At 55.6% G+C, this 20,566-nt stretch overlaps 1 protein-coding gene across 1 annotated transcript; it reads right to left on the bottom strand.

The window, feature by feature from the left end:
* Positions 1 to 1,203: 1,203 nt before the first annotated feature.
* SYNGR3 (synaptogyrin 3) lies at positions 1,204 to 18,820 on the bottom strand. The gene is made up of 4 exons (XM_061473954.1): positions 18,677 to 18,820; positions 8,609 to 8,849; positions 6,011 to 6,153; positions 1,204 to 3,649 (listed from the first exon to the last, which is right to left on the bottom strand). Exons 1-4 carry the CDS (start codon positions 18,773 to 18,775, stop codon positions 3,440 to 3,442), a joined length of 693 nt encoding a protein of 230 aa, XP_061329938.1. The 5' UTR covers positions 18,776 to 18,820; the 3' UTR covers positions 1,204 to 3,439.
* Positions 18,821 to 20,566: the final 1,746 nt, after the last annotated feature.

Below are 20,566 nucleotides of genomic sequence, written 5' to 3'. Positions count from 1 at the left end.
AAAGCTTCCAGCTGGGCAGGAATAGCTGAAAATGTTGGGAAAAATCCAGTAACTTTCAAAGCTCTTTAATATGCTTCAAATAAATGCACAAAGCCCATGCTGGGGTTAACTTTGGGAATTGCGTTGTCACACTGCCAGCATGAGGCCATTTGAAGACCCATCTCCAGGGAGGGTCCAGGCTGGTTTGAACTCTGCTCCTGACACCCAGGCTCAGCACCAGGCAGCTGGGATCAGCACAGCCCTGCCCTGGCACGCTGGAGAGCTCCAGGAGAGCCAAGGGGCCATGGGACAGCACAGCCCTGGTATCCCTTTAGGCCATGGTGTGGATGGTGACAAGGCAGGCAGTGCTGCTGTACCAATGCAAGCGTGCAGGGGGGTAAAGAAAGGGGAGAGGGAAGTGCAGAGATGGATGTCACACATACTTGCAGCTCAGGTAATGCACCACAGTTATCACAGCGATGGGCCCAGCTCTAACTGTAAGGTTGTGTGTGGTCACAGGCTGTACCTGTGCACACCGGTCTGCCTGACAGGTCACAACACGATGATGGGTGACAGCAACACCCAGCACGGCAGGCGTGGGTGCTGTGGGAACTCGTGGAGAGCCCGGCAGGAGGACTCCATGCAAGGGATGTGCTGTGGTACCACAGTGATGATGGCTTGTCCCGTCCTGCCTCAATGGGCTGATGGTGGAAAGCACTCAGCTGTGGGCTGCCTGCCTGTACCGGCTGCCTGCCTGTACCTGCTGCCTGCAGAGCAGCCTGATCCTTCCCATATACCTCGCTGGGATGCTGTCCCCCTCCACCAATGGGGACTGATGTTCTGGAGGGTAAAGCTTCCTCAAGGTGCCTGTTAATGTGGTTGGACACGTTATTCCCAGCTCCCATTTAATAAAGGAGCAATCCTGCCTTCCTGCTGCGCTTGGATGCTCAAACCCCTTCCTCCTTCTCCTCCTCCTCTTCTGCCAGCAAAACACATCCAGGTCCTCACTGCCACTTACAGGTGGTTGAACGCTGCCTTTGGGGAGCCGTGATTGCTGCTGACTGCAGACACCTGGACTCATCCCATGTCCCCACTGCTGCTCCCAAGGTCAGTGATGGCACAAGAGCGTTCACTGGGAGGGGGTGTGTGTCCCTTCTGGTCCCCACCGGCAGAGGATGGGAGCAGGTTGGGGGGGGAAAGAAAGGCAACGCAGGCCTTGGTGCGTACATTCAGAGCTTGTAATATTGAGCATGGGTACACCAGGGGGCAGGAGGCATCCAGCCCTCAGACAGAGCTTTAGTGGGTTACGGTTACAAGGAAACTCTGGAACAGGTATATAGTTAGAAAACTACAAGGTACCGAACAGACATTACCTCACGTACAATCAATTTAAACACTTAAATTGATTCTATTGTTGCTAAAATATTAACACAAGTTACTGGTTGTGCTGCTAAAACGTCAGTGTTCCCTCTAAGGAAAATATTGCTACGGTTCTACCGTACCCTGTATTAAACCCCTTTGCCTCTCTTTAGCTCCCAGCAAATCTGACTCTAGAAACATCCAAAGGGTCTGGTTTAGATGGACCCTCATTTAGGGTTCTATTTAGGGTCCAATATATTTAGGCTTATAGAATATTGGGGTTTGGGTGTCCCTGGTTTGCTTCATGCAAGGATCTGGCACCGGTCACCTCTTCCTTGCCCCTTGCATGAGCCAAGCAAGGGACACCTCTGATAAAGCAGAGCAGCATCCCCTGCTCACGCTCCTGCCTCTGCCCAATGCACCCCAATAGCTTTTGGGCCTCCAAGGGGGTGCAGAGCTCCATAGGGGAAGGCACCTCCTCTGCTGTCCCTGCGGGGAAAGCCCACGGTGGGGACCGCTGCAGGATGCAAGGTCCTGGTACCACCACACATGGGGAGGCTGCAGCAGCGTGAGAGGAGGATCCAGGTTGGGAAACACTGCCTGGAATATCCCAGTGCGGCTCTGGTGCCACCAGGGAAGAGCTCAGCACCAGCCTGGCTGGAAATGCACATTTAGCCCGGCCTGAACGGTGCTCAAGGAACGCACTTGGTCACTGGAAATGACCCCTCGTGATGGAGTCGCTGTTGTTAATGGATGCAGCAGAAAGGAGCTGTGCTGATGATGACCAGAAACCTGCTGCAGGCAGAGCTGGGGCCAGTGGTCGCCAGGTCAGGAAGCAGTACACGGCTCCTGCCCTCCTCTAAGCATGGGGCTGGGATTCAAGTCTCAGCTCCTCTGCTCAGTCCTTAGTGACAAACAGCCACCAGTGAGGCAGGGAGAGCAGGCAGGGAGCTGACAGGGACCTATTGGGCTTTACACACTTCTGCCAAGGCAGGAATTTCACAGCTGAATCCAAACCTGAGCCTCTTTCCTGGGAGCTTTTCACTCCCTCTTTTCTCCCACTGCTTCCAAACCCGGGGTCCCCTCACAATGGACTTCAACAGCCTCTAAAGCCTTTCCAGTTCACCTGAGTTCCTCATTTCTGGAGACAAGGGCACAAGGAACGTTCCCACCTGAGGTTCTGCTGCAGCTGATGACAAACAGCGCCCGCTCCCAGTCTGAAAACACAAGTTCAAGACTGCTCCTGATTGCACTGGGCTTTGAGCTGCTGAGGCCTTTGTGCTGGCAGCTCTGGGTCTGAGCACAGTTAAGTGCTCTGCGTTGCCAACCAGAAGCCATTAGTACAGCTACAAACTGTCCCAGCCCCTCGGGGAAGAAGTGGAACTGCAGCACACAGCTATTTGCTGCTGATAAAAGCCTGTTCCTAACAAGCAGCCACCTATTGCTGAGCTGGTTTCCAGCTTCCAGCAGCCGCTTTTGACATCCTCAACCAGAGCCCTGTTGAAGCGCAGAAGCAAATGGGATGTTCCCCACAGCCCCAACCTGCCACGTGCCACTGGCATCCTAAGCTAAGGGTGAGCCACTTGGCGTGGAGATGACTCTGTACAGCAGCTATATACAGATGAAGGGGACACAGACACCACTCATCTCTCTCTGTGGGTTTGGTCCCTGCCATGGAACGTGTACAGGAGAGCTCTGCGGTGGGAGCAGCACGGAGCTGACCCCCCCTTCGCCACCACGAGATTCTGTGTTAGCTCTGGAAGAACGAGATAAGTAACAGCTCTTCAGCTACTGTGTTGGACAGGAGAAGGTGTCCCAGGCACGGCCCGGTGCCAAGCCTCAGGCAGAGGTTTCCTCATCGTTCGCCACGCGGAGGTGATGCGGTAGCAACCTTCCTTCCTTCCTTCCTTCTGACTTAGAGGGAACACTGCTTTTATAAAACCCTTGGACAGGTAAGACAAGAACCAATACCACTGTACAGAATCCACTGCACAACTAGCTAATAGTAAGGAACCCAGCACTGACTTGCCACATGAAGGAAATGGGACTGAATACATTTGCAATCGACCGGCTCAGGGTACGGCACCACAGGACTCGCCCCTCAGTACGCTGGCACTTGGTAACCTTTCGGGTTGGTGTCTAAGGTCTCGGTGAAGGGGGGGCTCTGGTAGGTGTCTGTGCTCTCCACGCCGCTGCCGCTGGGGTAGCCGGGGTAGGGAGCGCCGGGCTCGGCGCCGAACTGATCCGTGGCAAAGAGCGACATGTCCGTCCCCAGGCGGTACCGCTGCAGCGCCTTCACCGCCAGCGCCACCTGCGGCGAGGGGCCAGGGTTAGGGGGGATGGAACCCACCTCCACCAGGGTCCTGCGGCCCACAGGACCCCACATTCCCCACCAGAACCCCACATTCCCTCCCAGGATCCTGCATTCCCCCCCAGACCCTGCATCCTCCAGGATCCTGCATCCCCCCGGACCCTGCATCCTCCAGGATCCTGCATCCTCCTGGACCCTGCATCCTCCAGGATCCTGCATCCTCCTGGACCCTGCATCCTCCAGGATCCTGCATCCTCCTGGACCCTGCATCCTCCAGGATCCTGCATCCTCCTGGACCCTGCATCCTCCAGGATCCTGCATCCTCCTGGACCCTGCATCCTCCAGGATCCTGCATCCTCCTGGACCCTGCATCCTCCCGAATTCTGCATCCTCCTGGACCCTGCATCCTCCAGGATCCTGCATCCTCCTGGACCCTGCATCCTCCAGGATCCTGCATCCCCCTGGACCCTTCATCCTCCAGGATCCTGCATCCCCTCCCAAGGATGCTGCATCCCACAGGACCACACATTCTGGGGAGACCTTACTGCAGCCTTTCAGTTCTTAAAAGGAGCCTATAAGAAAGATGGGGAAAGACTTTTCAGCAGGGCCTGTTATGATGGGATGAGGGGTGATGGTTTTAAACTAAAAGAGGGAGAGGGAAAAGTTCTTTACTGAGGGTGGTAATTCTTCAGTAAGGGTGGTAAAACACTGGCCCAGGTTGCCCAGAGAGGTGGTGGCTGTGCCATCACTGGAGACACTTAAGGCTGGATGTGGTTCTGGGCAACCTGAGCTAGGTGAGGATGTCCCTGCTCATTGCAGGGGGTTGGACTCAATGATCTTTAGAAGGTCCCTTCCAGCCCAAACTATTCCATGATTCCATGATCCCCCAGCTCCCTGCAAAGCTCTGAGCATATCCGAGCATCCCAGATCATTGCTGGCCCTGCTCCATTATAGCCAAGAGCTAAAGCAAGCCCAGACCACAACCCTTAATGCTAAAGAAGATGTTTCTGTGTGACAGGTTGACCTCCAAAGCCCTGTGTGGGGTTGCAGCCTGTGCTCCAGTCCCTGCCTGTGCCGATTTGGCACCAGTAACCCCATCTGCTGCTGGGAGGGAAAGCAAAATAGGTCAGTTCTGCCGAGACTCCTTCACCCTCTTCCAGGTTGCTGAAATTGAGGTCACAAAGGGTGGGAGAAGCGGCGGCAGAGCTGTGAGCACCCCACGCTCATCCCAGTTCTGGAGGTTTCATTAACAATTCAATTAGTTTATAAATGATGGGCTCAGGGGGTGGAAAAAACCACTCAGACACTCAGAGCAGCTCCCAAGCACTGCCCAGAGCCCACTGCCCTGCTGGGGCTGGTGCCAGGGGGGCAGGCACTGGTTGATCCCAATTGCTCCTGGCTTTATTCATGGTGCCAATGGAGGGGCTGCTGCTGGCTCCACACATCCCAAACATCCTCCATGCTGGCAGCAGGGGACCAGCATCCCCAGTGGCCTCCCTGGGCTGGGAGCAGATGCTGATGGGATGGGGGAGAGCATCCTCCCCAGTCCCTGGGGGCTGCAATGCAGCATGAGAGAAGAGCTGTGGGGGAGCTGGGATTACAAGGGATTTAGTTGGATAATAACAGTGGGGAGCAGTTGAACTGGTGAGTAACTGGAGCCAGGCTGGCAGCTGGAAAGCCTCAGACTGGCTTTTGCCCCAGTTCCTTTAAGGCAATGTGGGATTGGTGCACATCTTGGGTGCTCTCTGCCCATGAAAAGCTGGAAGAGAGGGATGGAGGCCATCCCTGCTTCTCCACATGCAGCCCCAGGAGCAGTGCAGCTATCCCCAGTATCACAGGACAAGGGGCCCTGCAGGGTTTTGCACCCGTGGCAGATGTCCCTGTGCCACAGGGGGTGCACAGAGCCAAAAAGTGGGAGCAAGTCCTGGCAGCAGGAACCAGCCTGGCTTCCCCCGGGGGTGAGCTGGTGGGCCGAGAGCTCCCCACATCCCACTCCCATCCCATGAGACCAGCTCACTGCAGTGATCTGCTCCTGGGGACTCATTCAGTTCCAACCAAGTGGCTCCCAGGGCCCCGAAACGAGGGCAGCTCATGGCTGCTGACACGTTTTCAATGGGAACACAACTTATCCGCTGCAGGACAAGGGGAAGTGCGGAATTCCCCCGCGAGAGGGGACGGAGCTGATCTTCCCGGGTACCAAACCGCAAGTTCCGTCTCTATCTGCAGGAGCACAGAGTTCCCCAGAAGAGCCCCGCGCTGCCCACCAGGATTCACTTCCCCAAACCAAGCCCCACATTCCCCCTCCAAGCCCTTGAGCCCAGAGCAGGTTCAGTTTGTGCCCTCCTCTGAAGCCGAACTCACCCAGACGATGATGGAGAAGAAGGAGAAGGTGATGGCTGCCCGGGCAGCGTCTGCTCCTTGCGAAACCCCTATGCTCATCGTCGTCCGTTGCCACTGGTTTGCAAGGAAGCAGAAGGCTACAAACCACAGGAAGGACAAGAAACCTGGAAGAGAACAGAGCTGCTCAGTGCTGTCCCTGCCCCGAGCCTCCCCAGCTGCCAGGACCCCGTGTGCTGGTGCACAAACACCTTGACATCAAAGCAGCAGTGATTGATCCTGGGTGCCTTGGCCTGTGGTGGCCCAAAGGAGCTGCTTTAGATGAGCCTGATTTGGGATTGCTGGAAAAACAGGGAGGGAAGGAACCCTGTATGGTCACCCAGTGTGTTACCTGCCTTAGGTTCAGCTTGCCTACATCTCACCCTGATCCCTGCAGCAACAGCACAGCCTTCCTGGACATGGGATCTCAGCCTGCTCACTGGTGTCAAGGTGCTACCAGCTCACTTCCAGTTCCAGCACCCCAGTGTGTCAAACTCACCATTCCTTCTATTCCCTGTTCCTTAAAGACTTTGCACTGGATCCTGCAAACCTCACCCAGGAGGAAGCCTGCACTCCTGGGAGCAGCACCAGCAGGAGACAGTGCTGTGATGGGCCATGCTTTGGTCCAAGGACACAGCCAGAATGCTTCAAAAAGGCAAGTCACAGTCACCCAGGAATAGGGACGGGCTGGGATTAAGCCCTGCTCCCAACCCCTGCTCCCAGGGATCAAAGTGACCTGGGATGTCCGTGCATCCCAACAGCACAGCTCGTTGTGTGTCACTCCCTGGGGCAGGGATGTGGGGGAGCTGCCCATGGAGCTGAGGGACACACGGGCTTCATGTGCCAGAGCTCTGCTCATCCCTGCTGCCCTCCACTGACTCCTCCTGTCCTCAGTTCCCTGGGCTCTGTGGGACTGAACAAAACCTCCCTGCTGATGACTCCTTACTGGCAGCCAATCTGGCTGAGCAAGGCAGGGCTGCAGCTCCCCTAATTCACTCACAGCCTCCAGCACTGCCTGATGCCAAGGAGCTCAGGAAACAAGTCAAGAAGCAAGGCACAGGCACACAAGTGTAAGGAGCAGTGATGTTCTCCAGCGCTGGGAAGAGGAGCAGCACAACCTGGAGCTTTCACTGATGCTGTTTTAAGGCTCTCCAGCTTTCCTGAGCATCCCTGGCACAAAGGCACAAAGAATCTGGGTGTTCAGGCACCGGGATGCTGAGCAACCCAGCACCTTCCCAAGGATCATCAGCACATCAGGATGAGCAGCCACACTGCTGGTCCCGTGGGGCAGGCAGCTGCAAAGCACAGTCTGACTGCAGGGAGAGGAAAGAAGCTTCCTTTATTCCCCTTGATCTTGCCACTTGTTCCTAAGTGCAATATAAGATGCACGAGTGCATCCACATCCAGTGTGAGTTACAGGGCTCTCTGCACCCCCACCACTGGTGCAGTGCTGCAGCCTGGCCCCGGGGCAGAGCACAAGCCCTGCACAGCACATCAGCAGCTCTGCAGGGCAGAACTCATCCTCCCCAGCTCGCTGCTGAAGCCGCAGATGCGTACCCGTGACAAGCACCAAAGGGAAAGAAGGCAGAGATGGAGCACGGTGCTGGTTCCCACATGCCTGGCAGGGAGAGAAGGGCTGTTTGGAGGGGGAAGGCAGGATCCTCACACCATGACACACAGCATCAGCCACAAGATGGATGCGATGTTCCCCTTCCGTCTGAATCAAAGGGTTGCAGGCACTGAGCCCCATGGAAGGGGCTGTAAATATCCTCTAACAGCGCTCCAGCACCGTGGAAATGAGCTTTCCAGCAAGGAGAGAACATCCTCAACAAGAGGGGAGCAGAGGGAGGCGATGACGGCTGTTTTCATTTGGGGCTGGAGAGCCATCAGCAGCGCTGGTGCTGGATAAATCACCTTCAGGCTTCACTAACACCAGAGCCTGGAACCGGAGAACATCAGCTCAAGCTCAGGCAGGTGATTCCCCCAGCAGCAGAGCGGAGGATGGCTCTCCTGGCTCAAGGCATCCTGCGTGGATGAGCCCCTGGCCGAGGGGCTCAGGACAGCACAGAGGATCTGTGCCAGCCTTTGGGACTCCCAGCCCCTCCGGTCCTGGAGGCAGTGAGGGATTGCAGTGGTATGGAGTGTTCCTGCTTTGTTCCAAAACACACGCACTAAGTGAACACAGACCCGGATGTAACCGATGAAACGACCTCTACGTGAGCCAGAAACAGGGACGTGGCAGGGGAAATTGCCCTGTCTGGTCTCTGAGGTGTGAGCACCAAGCCTCACTTCTGTGGGTGGCCTCACTGAAAGCAGCTCACTGAACATCTCCAACTGGAGACACGACACGGACCAGTGGGACACCCACTGTCCCCAAGCCACCACACACTTGCTTTCCCCACTGCTGCCTCGGAGCTCATGGCTGGATGGGACAACCCATCTGCCACCCCTCTTCTCCCTGTCAGAGGCACACGAATGGTGCCGTGCCATGGACTCAGGCGTGGAGCTGCAGGGCACAGCAACAACCCCGCACTGCCCATGGAGCCAGCATCATCCTTGAGGAGCCAGCAAAGCCAGAGGTACCTGAAAAGCCGAGGTCCAGCAGGACGGCGCGTTTGCGGTCCTTCACGCTGCTGATCTGCTGGAAGTAGAGGTCCACCACAAAGAAGAAGATGCAGCCGAAGAAGGCGATGATGCCAACGGCGATGCCGTAGCTGCAGGCACTCTCATTCTCATTGAAGATGCAGTGCAGCACGGGGGTCTGGCTGTCCTTGTTCACGTAGCACTCGTTCACGATGGAGCCAAACACCACGATGGAGAAGATCTGCAGGAGGAAGGAGAAAACACAACTCGCTGCCGCTTACGTTGAACTCTGTTTCCCAACAGCAACGTAATTGGATTCAATCTTGTCTTTGACTCCATGGCAACGTGGCATTTGTTAGACAGATCCTGACTCTCATCTGGTTGGTGGCCCTGATGAATGAGCTGGTGGATGGTACCAAGGTCTTCCTTCCCTGCGAGCCTGGCTGCCTTTCAGTGGCTTCATTTGCAGGGTATTGTAAGAGATGTTGTTCCCAGAGAGGCTGGGGAGGGAAAAAATAGATGGGCCGAGGCTCTGCTCTCCACTGTCAGGCTGTGCTCGATAAACCCCCTTGTGTCACTGCAGAGCAGGGAGAAATGAAGCTACAGAGGATAACTGAGCTGCTATCCAGCCCTGGCCCAGAGAAGGGACAAGGACACGGCAGCGTGGGGAGATGGGAACGGCACCCTCAGTGCAGTGGGGCAGGGGACAGGCTGCCCCATGAATGGCAGGGCAATAATGGTTGGACTTGATGATCTTAAAGGTCTTTTCCAGCCATGATTCTATGATTTCTCACCTGGCTCAGCAGGGGTTGAAGGAAGCAGCGTCTGCAGCCATTATCCAGTGAGCTGGTTTTGGCCCTAAGAGGGACAGGGGGGTTGCTGGTGGTCCCATTGCTGGGACCTGAGGGTGTTTCACATCCCTGTAGGCAGGAAGGAGCCGGCTGGCTGCCTCGATGAACACCAATCCTGATGCTGCACGCTGAAGTCATTCCCTTATCTCCCAGCACCAAGCGGACGCTGCGGGAGCAGCTGCATTACGATTTGCTCCGGAGCCTGCTCCATTAAAGCCGCGACGCTGCTGGATTCCAGCGCTGGGAGCAGGGAGGGAGCCAGGCTGCAGAGCCCCCTCCTGCAAGCTGGGAACCTCTGATCTCATCCCTCGCTGCCAGCACCGGCTCCCTGCATCCCTGCACGCCCGCAGGACACAGCCGGAGGCCTCATATGCAGGCAGGGAGACAAGAGGCTCCCCCAGGATGCCACTGTGGCTACCTGGGAGCATGGGGTTTGGGGTGTGATACAGCTCCTGCTCGGGACGCCCTGCTGCATCTCCTGAAGGGGCACGAGACTGAGACAGGCGACAGACAGAGGCAGAAGAGCCACAGGAGAGACTGCAGCTGGAGGCCTTTGCAAAGTCACCTGCACCTCGTGGCTGATGCCTGGCTACGGGCCACCTCCTACAGCCCCACACTCCTCATAGCACTGTGTTAGCAGAAGGCACTACGAGCAAACCCTTCAGAAAGCTCTTTAATGTAATGTGGTGATAGAGATTTACTCCCAAGCACATGCCAAATGTCTCAATCCTGCCTGCCCTGAGGAATTTCATTCAGATTTCTCTCCTCCAAACTCCTTTCAGCGCTGGGATGAAGCTGAAGCTTCTCCTGTCTGAAGTTACTTCCAAACGCAAGCATCCCCATTAACAAACACCTCTCAGACCGTCTCCACTGAGTCTCCTCCAAGCTGGAGAACAAACAGATGGCTCTGCAAGGGAGACTTCCCTCCTAGAAATGTGGGATTCCAAATGTGCATCTGCAAAAGCCAGGTGCAACCTTTGATTTCATCTGGACCACCAATAGCGACAGAAAGTACATATGTCCCATGGACCTCCCCATGGCTGCACAAGGAGATAACCAGACCTTCCTCCTCTTGGAATTTAACCATGCCCCAGGTCCTGTTCCCCTCCATCCCCACCTCATCTCAGCTCCGAGCAGCAGCCATGAGCCTGATGGCAACCTGAGTCACCCACTTCCCTTGCACCCTGCTCCTTGCTGGCGCTGCACCCAGGGAGCACTGGGCTGTCACACCGCGACGGGCACATCATCCTCATCACGCTCAGAACAAGAGGCTTGCATTGTAAGGAGGAACAACAACAAACAGTAATAATCATTTTCCCAGGGCTTTGGCAGCAGCTGTAATATCAGCAGTTGTAAAAATCTGTTCATAAATAATGCAAAATTGTTATTTACCATCAGAAATAGCAGCAGCATTTATAAAACAGGCCCTGGAAGAAATAATGTGATTCTGGAAAACATGAATAATTGAGAACCTCTGATTCCATGGGATTATTTCTCTGGCAGGCCACAGAACTTGTGCTCAGCTTCTGCAAGTGCACACTAAGTGTTTTACTTAGTCATAGAAGCACAGAATCGTATGGTTTGGGTTGGAAGGGACCTTAAAGCTCATCCAGGGACACCTTCCACTGGAGCAGCTTGCTCCAAGCCCTGTGTCCAACCTGGCCTTGAACACTGCCAGGGATGGGGCAGCCACAGCTTCTCTGGGCACCCTGTGCCAGCGCCTCAGCACCCTCACAGGGAAGAGCTTCTGCCTAAGAGCTCATCTCAGTCTCCCCTCGGGCAGGTTAAAGCCATTCCCCTTGGCCTGTCCCTACATCACTTGTGCAAAGCCCCTCTCCAAGTCCTCCCAGGATTAACTGGATTGCTTCTCTGTGCTTTCAGGTGCTTATCGGGAGCTCACAGTTTCAGTGGGTGAGGGAGGGCTCTGGTAAATTAAAGATTAAGGATGAAATTAGTAATTAACGACATTACAGGGGTCCTGGCTGCCTGCACACAGGCTTGCACATAGGGGGCTGTCGATGGAGGACGCCCATGGAGCGCTGCAACCACAACTATTGCCAGAAATGGGATCAAATAGGATGTTTCAGCACTTAACTTCCAGCTCCCGAGGGCTTTGCAAAGCAAAGCATCCTCCTTGCTGCCAGGTGACCTGAGCCACCCCCCCATGACACCCCCTCGACTGGGTGCAGGCAACAAGGGACACGCGGCTTCTTCTCAGGAGGCCAAAATAGCAGCGAATTGCAAGTGTGCATTTGATAGATGCAAATCTATCAATGTGATGCAAAACATCAGTGCTGGCTGAAATCTTCCTGTCAAAACACGCTTTTCAGTGCAAACAAGTCTTTGCACGGCTTTTCTCTCCTGATTGAAATGTTCCAGCTTTTCTTCAATAAAAACCCCAACCGGTGCTGGGGAAACATTTTAATGAGAACAGATTTGGAGGTGTCCTTCTAAGTATAGAGGAACAAATCTGCTTTGAGAAAATGGGGGTAGGTGGTGGGGAGGAAGTAAAACCCATACTGTAATTTAAAGTTCATGCAAAACAAATACCCTTTTCCAACCAGCTCTGCAAACTGCACTTGCCCAAACCCACCACCAGCATATCAGAGGCTCGAAAGGGAAAACCCAAGGTCAGATTTGCCCCTGACAGTGGTTTTATGGGTGAGCAAGGACGCAGAGATCCTGCTCTCCAGAGGTGCTGCTCCATCTCCTCCTGCTTGTCCCCACAACTGCAGTCCCCATGACCAGCCATGGCAGGGACAGCATGGACCCAGTGCCAAGGTCGCCGGCACGCACAGCACAGGGGCATCTGCTGTGTGAGCTGCTGCATCCATCCCAAGCCTGCCCACCCTTCCAATGGGGTGCTTCCATATCCCACAGGCCCTGCAAAGGAGCCCGAGCATTCATGGGATGCTCCAGTTTCCAGCTGAACAACCCAACACAACCAGCAACGAATTGTCCTCGTGCTGGGTGGACTGCTGCAAACATGTATAACCTGCAGGCACCCCGCTATGAAACTGCATCTCCCCTGCCGAAGCTTCCACATCAACCCACTTGCAGCTCAGGGTCTCAGCCTGGTGTGTGGGATGGTCACATCCTGCCCTCCCCACTGTCAAAGCCCCAGCAGCTCCAGTGGCACAGACCATTAGTGCTCCTCTTTGCATTTACCTGCGAGGAAGGATGGGAAGGGGGAGAGTTTTCTCCCATCCTTTCCATTAAGACTTGTACTTCACCCTCCTTCCTTGCTTGCTGCCCACCTCCTATTTTCCCCCATTACCCTATTTTAGGCAAGACCTCTTGCTTCCTTTGTCCTCTCTGACAACGGCTGTGATCCAGTGCCAGGTGTCCTGTGCTGATGGATGTCCCATAGGGACTGTGCTGGAGGTGCTGGGCAGGCTGTCAGCAGCACAGAAGCAGCCCTGCAATGGGAGGCTGAGTGAGATCTCATCCTTTTCCCCCTAAAAAAGAGAAAGGGGAGCCTGAGAGGGCAGGTTCCTTGTGTGGCCACAGCTTCTGGACCCACAGCTACCACCAGACGCTCACAGGAACCCAGGGTGCTGGGGATGCCCATGTGCCCCACGATGGAGACACCATTTTAGGTGTGCATAAAGCTGGGAGACCTGCATCTGCCTTCTCTGCACCAGATTCCTGCCGTCTGGAAGAAGGTGCTGGCCTGGCTGCCTGGCTCACTGCTGTAATTACACTTTACAGAGCAGTGTTCCCTCCTGGGGCTCGAGCCGCCTGCACCCCAGGACATGCACATTGTTCATCCCCATTGCTTTTAGCCTCCTGCAGCCCAGGCACCTAAAATGTGCCTCAGGAAACCTCATGGTCTGAGCAGAACCATCACAAGGAGAACAAAGAGCTGAAAGCCTCAGTGTGTGAACAGTCAGCCATTTTAAGGTGAGATGTTTCCACTGCTGATGCACTGCACTTGGATTTGGGACCTATAAAAAGCATTACCAGAAGGTGTGGGGATGTAGGAGACTGCGAAGCCTTGCTTTGATTACACACCCAAGCAACCATTAACGTCAACAGCAAGGGAATGTAATGCATGAAGAAAATAATCCACAGCCAATTTCCTCTGCTGGAGCTTACACTCAATGGTGCTGGTAGCATCCTTCACCATTGTAATGAGAGCATCAGGGAGACAGATACCCTGCTCAGCATCCCGCCCTCCTCCAGCCACCACCAGCAAGTGAAGGATGTGCTAGCAGAGGAGAAGGGAAGACAACGAAGGTCAAATCCTGCCTGGCAAGAAGCGTTTCCTTATGGCTTATACCCCAGTTAAGCCCTTGTCTCAAGTCACAGAGATACCTTGCGCAGATACTCCACTCAGTGATGAGTTAGACCCCTGGCAGAGGACCAGCCTCCTTCAACACCCACCTGGCTCAGATCCTGGTGGAACCAGGTCCTGGGTCCCTCTCCAGTTTCCCTTTACAGTTGTCAGTCACGGGGACGTTTCCAGCACAGATCTGCATAACTTATTGGAGGCTGTGAAGGCGAAATAACTGCTTTGAGCACTGCCAGATCTCCCACCAGGATTATGGATGGGACCACAACGCAAAGACCTGCCGTGGTTTCTGGCACAGAAAGGGGGGGTATGGTGCTGGCTGGAATAGGTTTATGGGTATGTCTACCAGGCCCATCAGCTGGGAAGGGGTGTACATGGATGACCACATGGCTGAGCTTTCCTGAATTACTTCTAATGTGATGAGAGCACCCATTCAAAGATTGTAATCCAGCGATGAGCACCAGGATCCCACCTTGCATTTCCCATTGATGTCTACTCCAGCAGGAGAGCATTCCAGGCTCCAACTCCAGCCCTGCGCAAGAGCTGCGTGTTGTAGCCCTGCAAACCCAAATGCTTGCTCCCCAGCACCTCAAACCAGGGCTCCTGCAGCTTCAACCCGGGTGTGAGGCTCCTCAAGAGTCCTCTGTGCTGAGGGTGCAGGGTACTGCCAATGCTTTGGGTTGGAAGGGACCTTAAAGATCATCTGGTTCCAATCCTGGAGCCATGCTCTTCTTTGTTGCCTGGCTCTTCTGCTCTGGATACAACAGATACACCTTTTGCCATGAGCACACACACTGCCTTCTCCATCCCACTGGAGAAACAGAACAAGCCTGGTCCAGGATGGAAAGAGCACACTCCCTTCTCCCAAGAACCACCAACTATTCCTAATACATCAAACCACCCCCCAGCACATCCCTTACCAAAGGCACAACGCAGCGAAGCACAGACAATGCTCTGCTGCAATATGGACTGAGCCCGGCATCAGTGCAGAGCTGAGCACATAAAGACCAGGCTGGACCTGAGCCCAAGTAAGCTCTGGTAATGAAGGTTTCCTGCTGCACATCAGAGGCTACAGGGACTGTCTCTCTGCTGCCAGGCCTCTGCCAAGTAATCAGATCTGGCTGCTCGAGTCCAGGCCCCTAATAAAGGTTTTGCTCTTAAAAGCATCAGATTGCTGCAAGGAAAACCCAAACAAAACATTGGGCCCAGTGCGATAAAACACTGCAGAGGAAAAGCTCAGTGATCCAGGGGATGGAGCACAGATTTATTCAGCTTTAAGAAACAGGAGGAGAAGGCAGCAGATGGGTCAGGCTTTAAAGAAAATACTTAAGGGTTTGTATTGTAGGGTGGGCTACAGGAAACCTGGAGAGGGGCTTTAGACAAGGGCCTGTAGGGACAGGCCAAGGGGAATGGCTTTAACCTGCCAGAGGGGAGACTGAGATGAGCTCTTAGGCAGAAGCTCTTCCCTGTGAGGGTGCTGAGGCACTGGCACAGGGTGCCCAGAGAAGCTGTGGCTGCCCCATCCCTGGCAGTGTTCAAGGCCAGGTTGGACACAGGGGCTTGGAGCAAGCTGCTCCAGTGGAAGGTGTCCCTGCCCATGGCAGGGGTTGGAGCTGGATGACCTTAAGGTCCTTTCCAACCCAAACCAGGCTGGGATTCTGTGATTACAAAATCAGGACCTGATCTCATGCTGAGCTCCATGGAGGAAGCCGACTGGTGAGCGTGGCTGCACGGATGGGACCGGGCACCGCGCTTGTGCTGCTGCTCCTACAGGAATTACTGCAAGCATTTACTCTGCTGGAATATCTTCCAGACCTGCTTTTAAAAGTCAAACCTAACCCAACGTTAAATGAACAGTGCCCCCGCCAAGCTGCGTGGCCACTTGAAAGCCCAACTGGCCCTGGTAGCCCTGGAGAAGGGAACTCATGATCCTGTGGGCATCCTTCCTGAATAGCCGGCTTGTTTTGTTGTGCAAAACATGACTCTAAAAGAAAACCACAAGTGATCACATCTTCATCTGACAAACAGCACCAGACGGAGGGGGAAGAGATGAATGAGGAACTGTTACATGACTGTTTCCAGCTTTTGGTTTTACAGCTCAAGCCAGGAGGGCTGTTTTCCCTGCAGATACTCTGAATTACTCTGCCTCTCAGGGAGATGTTCCCGAGTGCGGTTGAATCAGGAATCCCCTCTTGCCATCACTTACATTGGGGATTTCCACACTGAAGTCACCATTCACCTGCCAGTCTCTTGGATGTTTGCCAGAGTAAAGACTGAGCCCAGGGCCCCAAAACACCTTCCAGAGACACAGAAGGGAGCTGGACCCCCCTTTGGTGGTGGTGCATTGTGAAACCCCAGCAATGGTGATGGGCCTGAGGGGCACAGAGTGGCTCACATCAGGTGGGTGAAGCTGGCCCCAAAGCCTCGTGGTGGCTCTCCACCACCTTTGTCCTGGTGTCCTCCCACCCAAACCGGGACATCTCCGCTCCCTCCTTTTCTCACCAAAGGATCATTGATGTCCTATGCGCAGCCAGGGTTATGGTTCTGAGGTTTGATCCAACTGCACAGGTTAAACACGTTTAAAAAGATGAGCACAGGAAGGAAACCCACATGAATAAAACCCAGTCCAACACCTAAACTCAGCCATCCTCAAAGCCTCAGTCAAGGGCTTTCTGAACAACCATTTAGGGCTGTGGCTCTTCTGCCACATGCAGGCATGGGGAGCCCATCTGCCCTGTGACAGCAGGCAGGGACCTGGGAAGGTTTCTGTTTGCTTTGTGAATGAGGGAGCATCCCAGGGGGACTTTGGTCCATGATGCTGCCTCGGCCACCAGCATGGTGTGATAAGGAGCAGACACTGCCACTTGCCACATCCCCACCTCTCCCCTCCAATCCCACCTCTCACCCAGCTGCAGGCCCTGCCCACAGTGGGAACTGGTTTGAGACAGAGGTAACTGGACTGCAGCAGCCAAGCAGGGCTCTGAACCCCCAAGCTGGAGCAGTGATGAAGAAGGGTCCTCAACAGATCTGCCAGCAAACAGGAGACCTGGGGAAAGCGGCTCTAAGGGCTTTTAATGTGAGCTTCCACAGCCTGATCCCCCTCTGAAAACAGCAGAAACACTCCCTTTGAGCTCAGTGACTTCAGAGCCAACCCCAAATACTGCAAACATTTCTGCCTGGGCCAGCACAGTGCTCATCCCACACTTGTCCACACCAGTGAGCCCTGCACTTGCTTGGGGTTAAGTTGATGTATTTCTGTAGCTGTAAGCTCTCTGGTGAACACAGAACCATGAATCGAGTGACTCTGCCATTGAGTAAATCAGCCAGCAAATGTATGCATGGCTGTTTTCTAAGCTGGAATTTTTATCTCTATGTTCCGTATTCTGTTCCTGCTTCCCAGCAGTGCAGATCCCCTTCTGTACGACAAGGAGGATGAGCTCTTTATGGAAGGCCTAACTCACCATCAACAGGCCCACGATTTATCCAACTGTACCCCAGACCAGCACCACTGCCAACAGTTTGTCACTCAAGGGGGATCGAGGAGGAGCCATGTGGATCTGGACCAGGTTTATCAGGACTGAGACCATTCTTCTAGGACACAACTGCTGCCAGGTACCCAAACCCTACCCAAAACACCCCATCCAGCCCAACCTGGATGCTCCACATCCATACCTGACCTTCTGTTCTCCAGTAAAGGGGTTGGGGGCTGTCTCAAAGCTCTGGAGAGCACGCTGGCCCCCATCCAGCTAAAGATTTCAGTATGTGGTTTAACGATAAGCATGTGATTGCAGCTGGAATTGCTCACGTGCTTAAAGATAAGCACATGCTCCCATGCTGTGCTGCACAGGGCCTCATCCAGGCACCCCCAAACGCACCCACTGGGTGAGTGTGAAGGAGGGAGCTGGGTGGGCAGCACCTTCTCCCACACCTTTCCTTCACTCCCTGCTTCCATGGGGCACTGCTGAGGGTGACACAGAGCCAGTGCGGTGGCCGAGAGCCTCCGTGCACAGCAGGGATGTGACACGGGTGAGGATGAGCCCCCCAGGCCCAGCTTGGCTCACCCACAGCCTCCAACCAAGCACTGGAGCCAGGAGCCGGCTGTTGGGAGCACCAGTTAGACCCAACTAACTGGTTGCCCCCTTTTGGGAAGGGCCCGGCATTGCCGACCTCTGGAATCATTCATGCCTGCAAATCCTAGCAGGTAAAAGCCAGGCTGGGGAGGAGAATCAGTGCCTGCCCTTTCCCTCGGGCACCACGGCCCCAGCGAGCACCAGCGTGCAGCTCCCTGTGCTGCTTATTCACGGACCATCAGCGAGCAAAGCCTTCCCTGAGCTGCCACACAGCATCTTCCAACCTCCTGCTCCACAGGAGGAACTCAGATGGGAAACAGCCCAAAAAGATGACATTCTTGTGCACGAACAGGGGCAGCTGGGCAGGGCTGGCTCCCAGATTTCTTCTGTCACACACACATACGCACAGAGCATGGAAGGAAAATGTCCTCTGCCTGCCGATTTAGACCTCATCCGCTTGCTCCTTCCTCAAGCACCAGGGGCACATTCACCCGCCGCACCTTCCCCAAGGAAACTCCGGGCGAACACCCCCCGGGAGCCCCTCAGCCGGGCACCACCCGGCACGGCTGCACCAGCGCCGCACGCCTGCAGCACCGCCGCACGGTACCTGCGCTCCGCACACGGCACGGGCACCGCACACTGCAACGGGCGCCGCACAAGCACCGCGCACACTGCGTGTTGCAGCGGGCACTGCACCCTGCACGGGCACCGCAATTCCCATCACCCGGGCACTGCCCAACGCAAGGGGCACCGCACGCTGCAGTGTGCTCTGCCCATCTTCCGGGCATTGCCCAACGCCCGGTGCCGAGCCCCGCGGCCCCGCTGCCCGGCCGGGATGACCGTTCTGCCTCACCCAGGTCGTCACCCGGAGGATGGTCTGCGGCTGCTTCAGGAAATCCACGGGGTCGATGGCTCCCCCGGCCCGGCCCGCTCCGAAGGAGGCTCCTTCCATCTTCCCCCGCCGCCCGCTCCGCTCCGAGCGCGCCCCGCGCCGGCAGCGCGCCTGCCCGGCTCCCCCCCCCCCCCCGCGCGTCTACCGCGTGGGCTCGTCCGCAGCGCCGCGTGCGGGCAACGGGAGGAACCACCCATCGGCCGGGGGGGGTGGAACGGCAGGTGCGCGCACCCGAGCTGCGGCCGTGGGTACCACAGCACAGCCCTGGGCATCGCTCTGCTGCGGCCGTGGGTACCACAGCACAGCCCTGGGCACCACAGCACAGCCCTGGAAATCGCTCTGCTGCGGCCGTGGGTACCACAGCACAGCCCTGGGCATCGCTCTGCTGCGGCCGTGGGTACCACAGCACAGCCCTGGGCATCGCTGTGCTGCAGCTGTGGGCACCGTCTTGTGTCTGGGGACAGCACAGTACAGCCAGGACACCTCACCACGGGCAGGATCACAGTGTTATCCCAAGGATAACCATCCTATGGATATAGTCACCATGCTGCTTCTGGGGACAGCATGCTACGGCCAGGGGTTGGGGGATGTTGCCAGCATCACTGTTTGATGGCAAGGACTTGGCTACAGCCAGGGCAACCCATGGCTGGGCCGTTGGCAGGAGGGAGATGCCATAGATTGCAGCACAGGGAGGTCACCACACTGCTTGGCTCAAGCCTGCTCCCATCACTGCGGACCGCAGCAGGAAGGGCTGTTGTCACCTCTTCTAGGGGTCAGGGGCCCTGGGGGCCCCACAACAGGCCCTCAGCGGAAGAAGGGCTTCCTGCCCCACAGCAGGAGTAGGGTGCTCCACCAGGAGCTTCCCCTTGGATGAGAGCAGCCTGCTGCCCACCACAGGGAGAGGTTTGGTGGTTGCTTCACTTCAAAGCATACTGCTACATAACCATTAAGTGGTGCAAGAAAAGGGAAGTGAAGGCTGGTGGGGCTGAAGCTTTTGCTTTCCTCATGCAGGAAAGGAGGCACCCAGAGCTCTCCTGGGACAGGAGGAGGCCGAGCCCCATCCCCACTCCCTCTTCCAGTAGGAAGGAGGAAAAAGAGAGGAACCTTGCAGAGGGAAACCCTCAATTACAGCAAGGGGAGTTCCCCCCTGCGGCTCCAGGACCAGCTCCTGAGTGAGGTTTTCGTAGCACCGTGATGATGATCCCGGTTCCATAGATACCGATGCCATGACAACTCTGACATCATCTCTGCTCCGGCCGGGAACTGCAGGGAAAGTCACAGGGAGGAGTACGCATGCACGGCGCAGGCCTTGGGGCTGGGGGCTTCTTGTGGCTCCATTACAGCTCTGCTCCATCCATACCTCCCCATCCCTTCGTGCAGGGAGCAGCGCTGCTGCCACATCACACGGGACACGTGTGTAACAGGCGTGTTAAGCCCCTCGCATGCAAAACACCAACAAAGTGAAGGATTCCCATGTGCTGGGCCCTGTCTGCAGCTCCTTCTGGCCTTCAGCAGCTCTGTCAGTCTGTTCGTTCTGGCAGGTGGAATCAGGGTTTAACAGTTAAGGCTCATGATGATGCCATTCAGTTTCTCTCAATTACAGGTGAGTCATCATCTCTCCACATCTATTTCTGACGCTCAGCAGGAAAAGCAGAATTCAGCCTTTCATTCCTCAATGTCACCAGCCCAGGAGCGATCACACTGTACAATGCAAATGAGAAATGGCCACCAAGAGAATGCCAGCTTGGTCCCTCCTGGGTTCTTCTGGCAAGATGTCTCATGAGGCTGGCCAAGGATTGCATCCCAGAATCCGAGCATTGCCAGCCCATGCCTGAATTGCAGGTTAAGCAC

The sequence above is a fragment of the Pezoporus flaviventris genome, unplaced genomic scaffold (assembly GCF_033815535.1).
Source record: "Pezoporus flaviventris isolate CSIRO_AGI_PZ_B2104156 unplaced genomic scaffold, CSIRO_AGI_Pfla_v1 ptg000078l, whole genome shotgun sequence".
Lineage (NCBI taxonomy): Eukaryota > Metazoa > Chordata > Aves > Psittaciformes > Psittacidae > Pezoporus > Pezoporus flaviventris.
The sequence above is the reverse complement of the archived record's forward strand: the minus strand, read 5'-3'. Positions and strand labels throughout refer to the sequence as shown.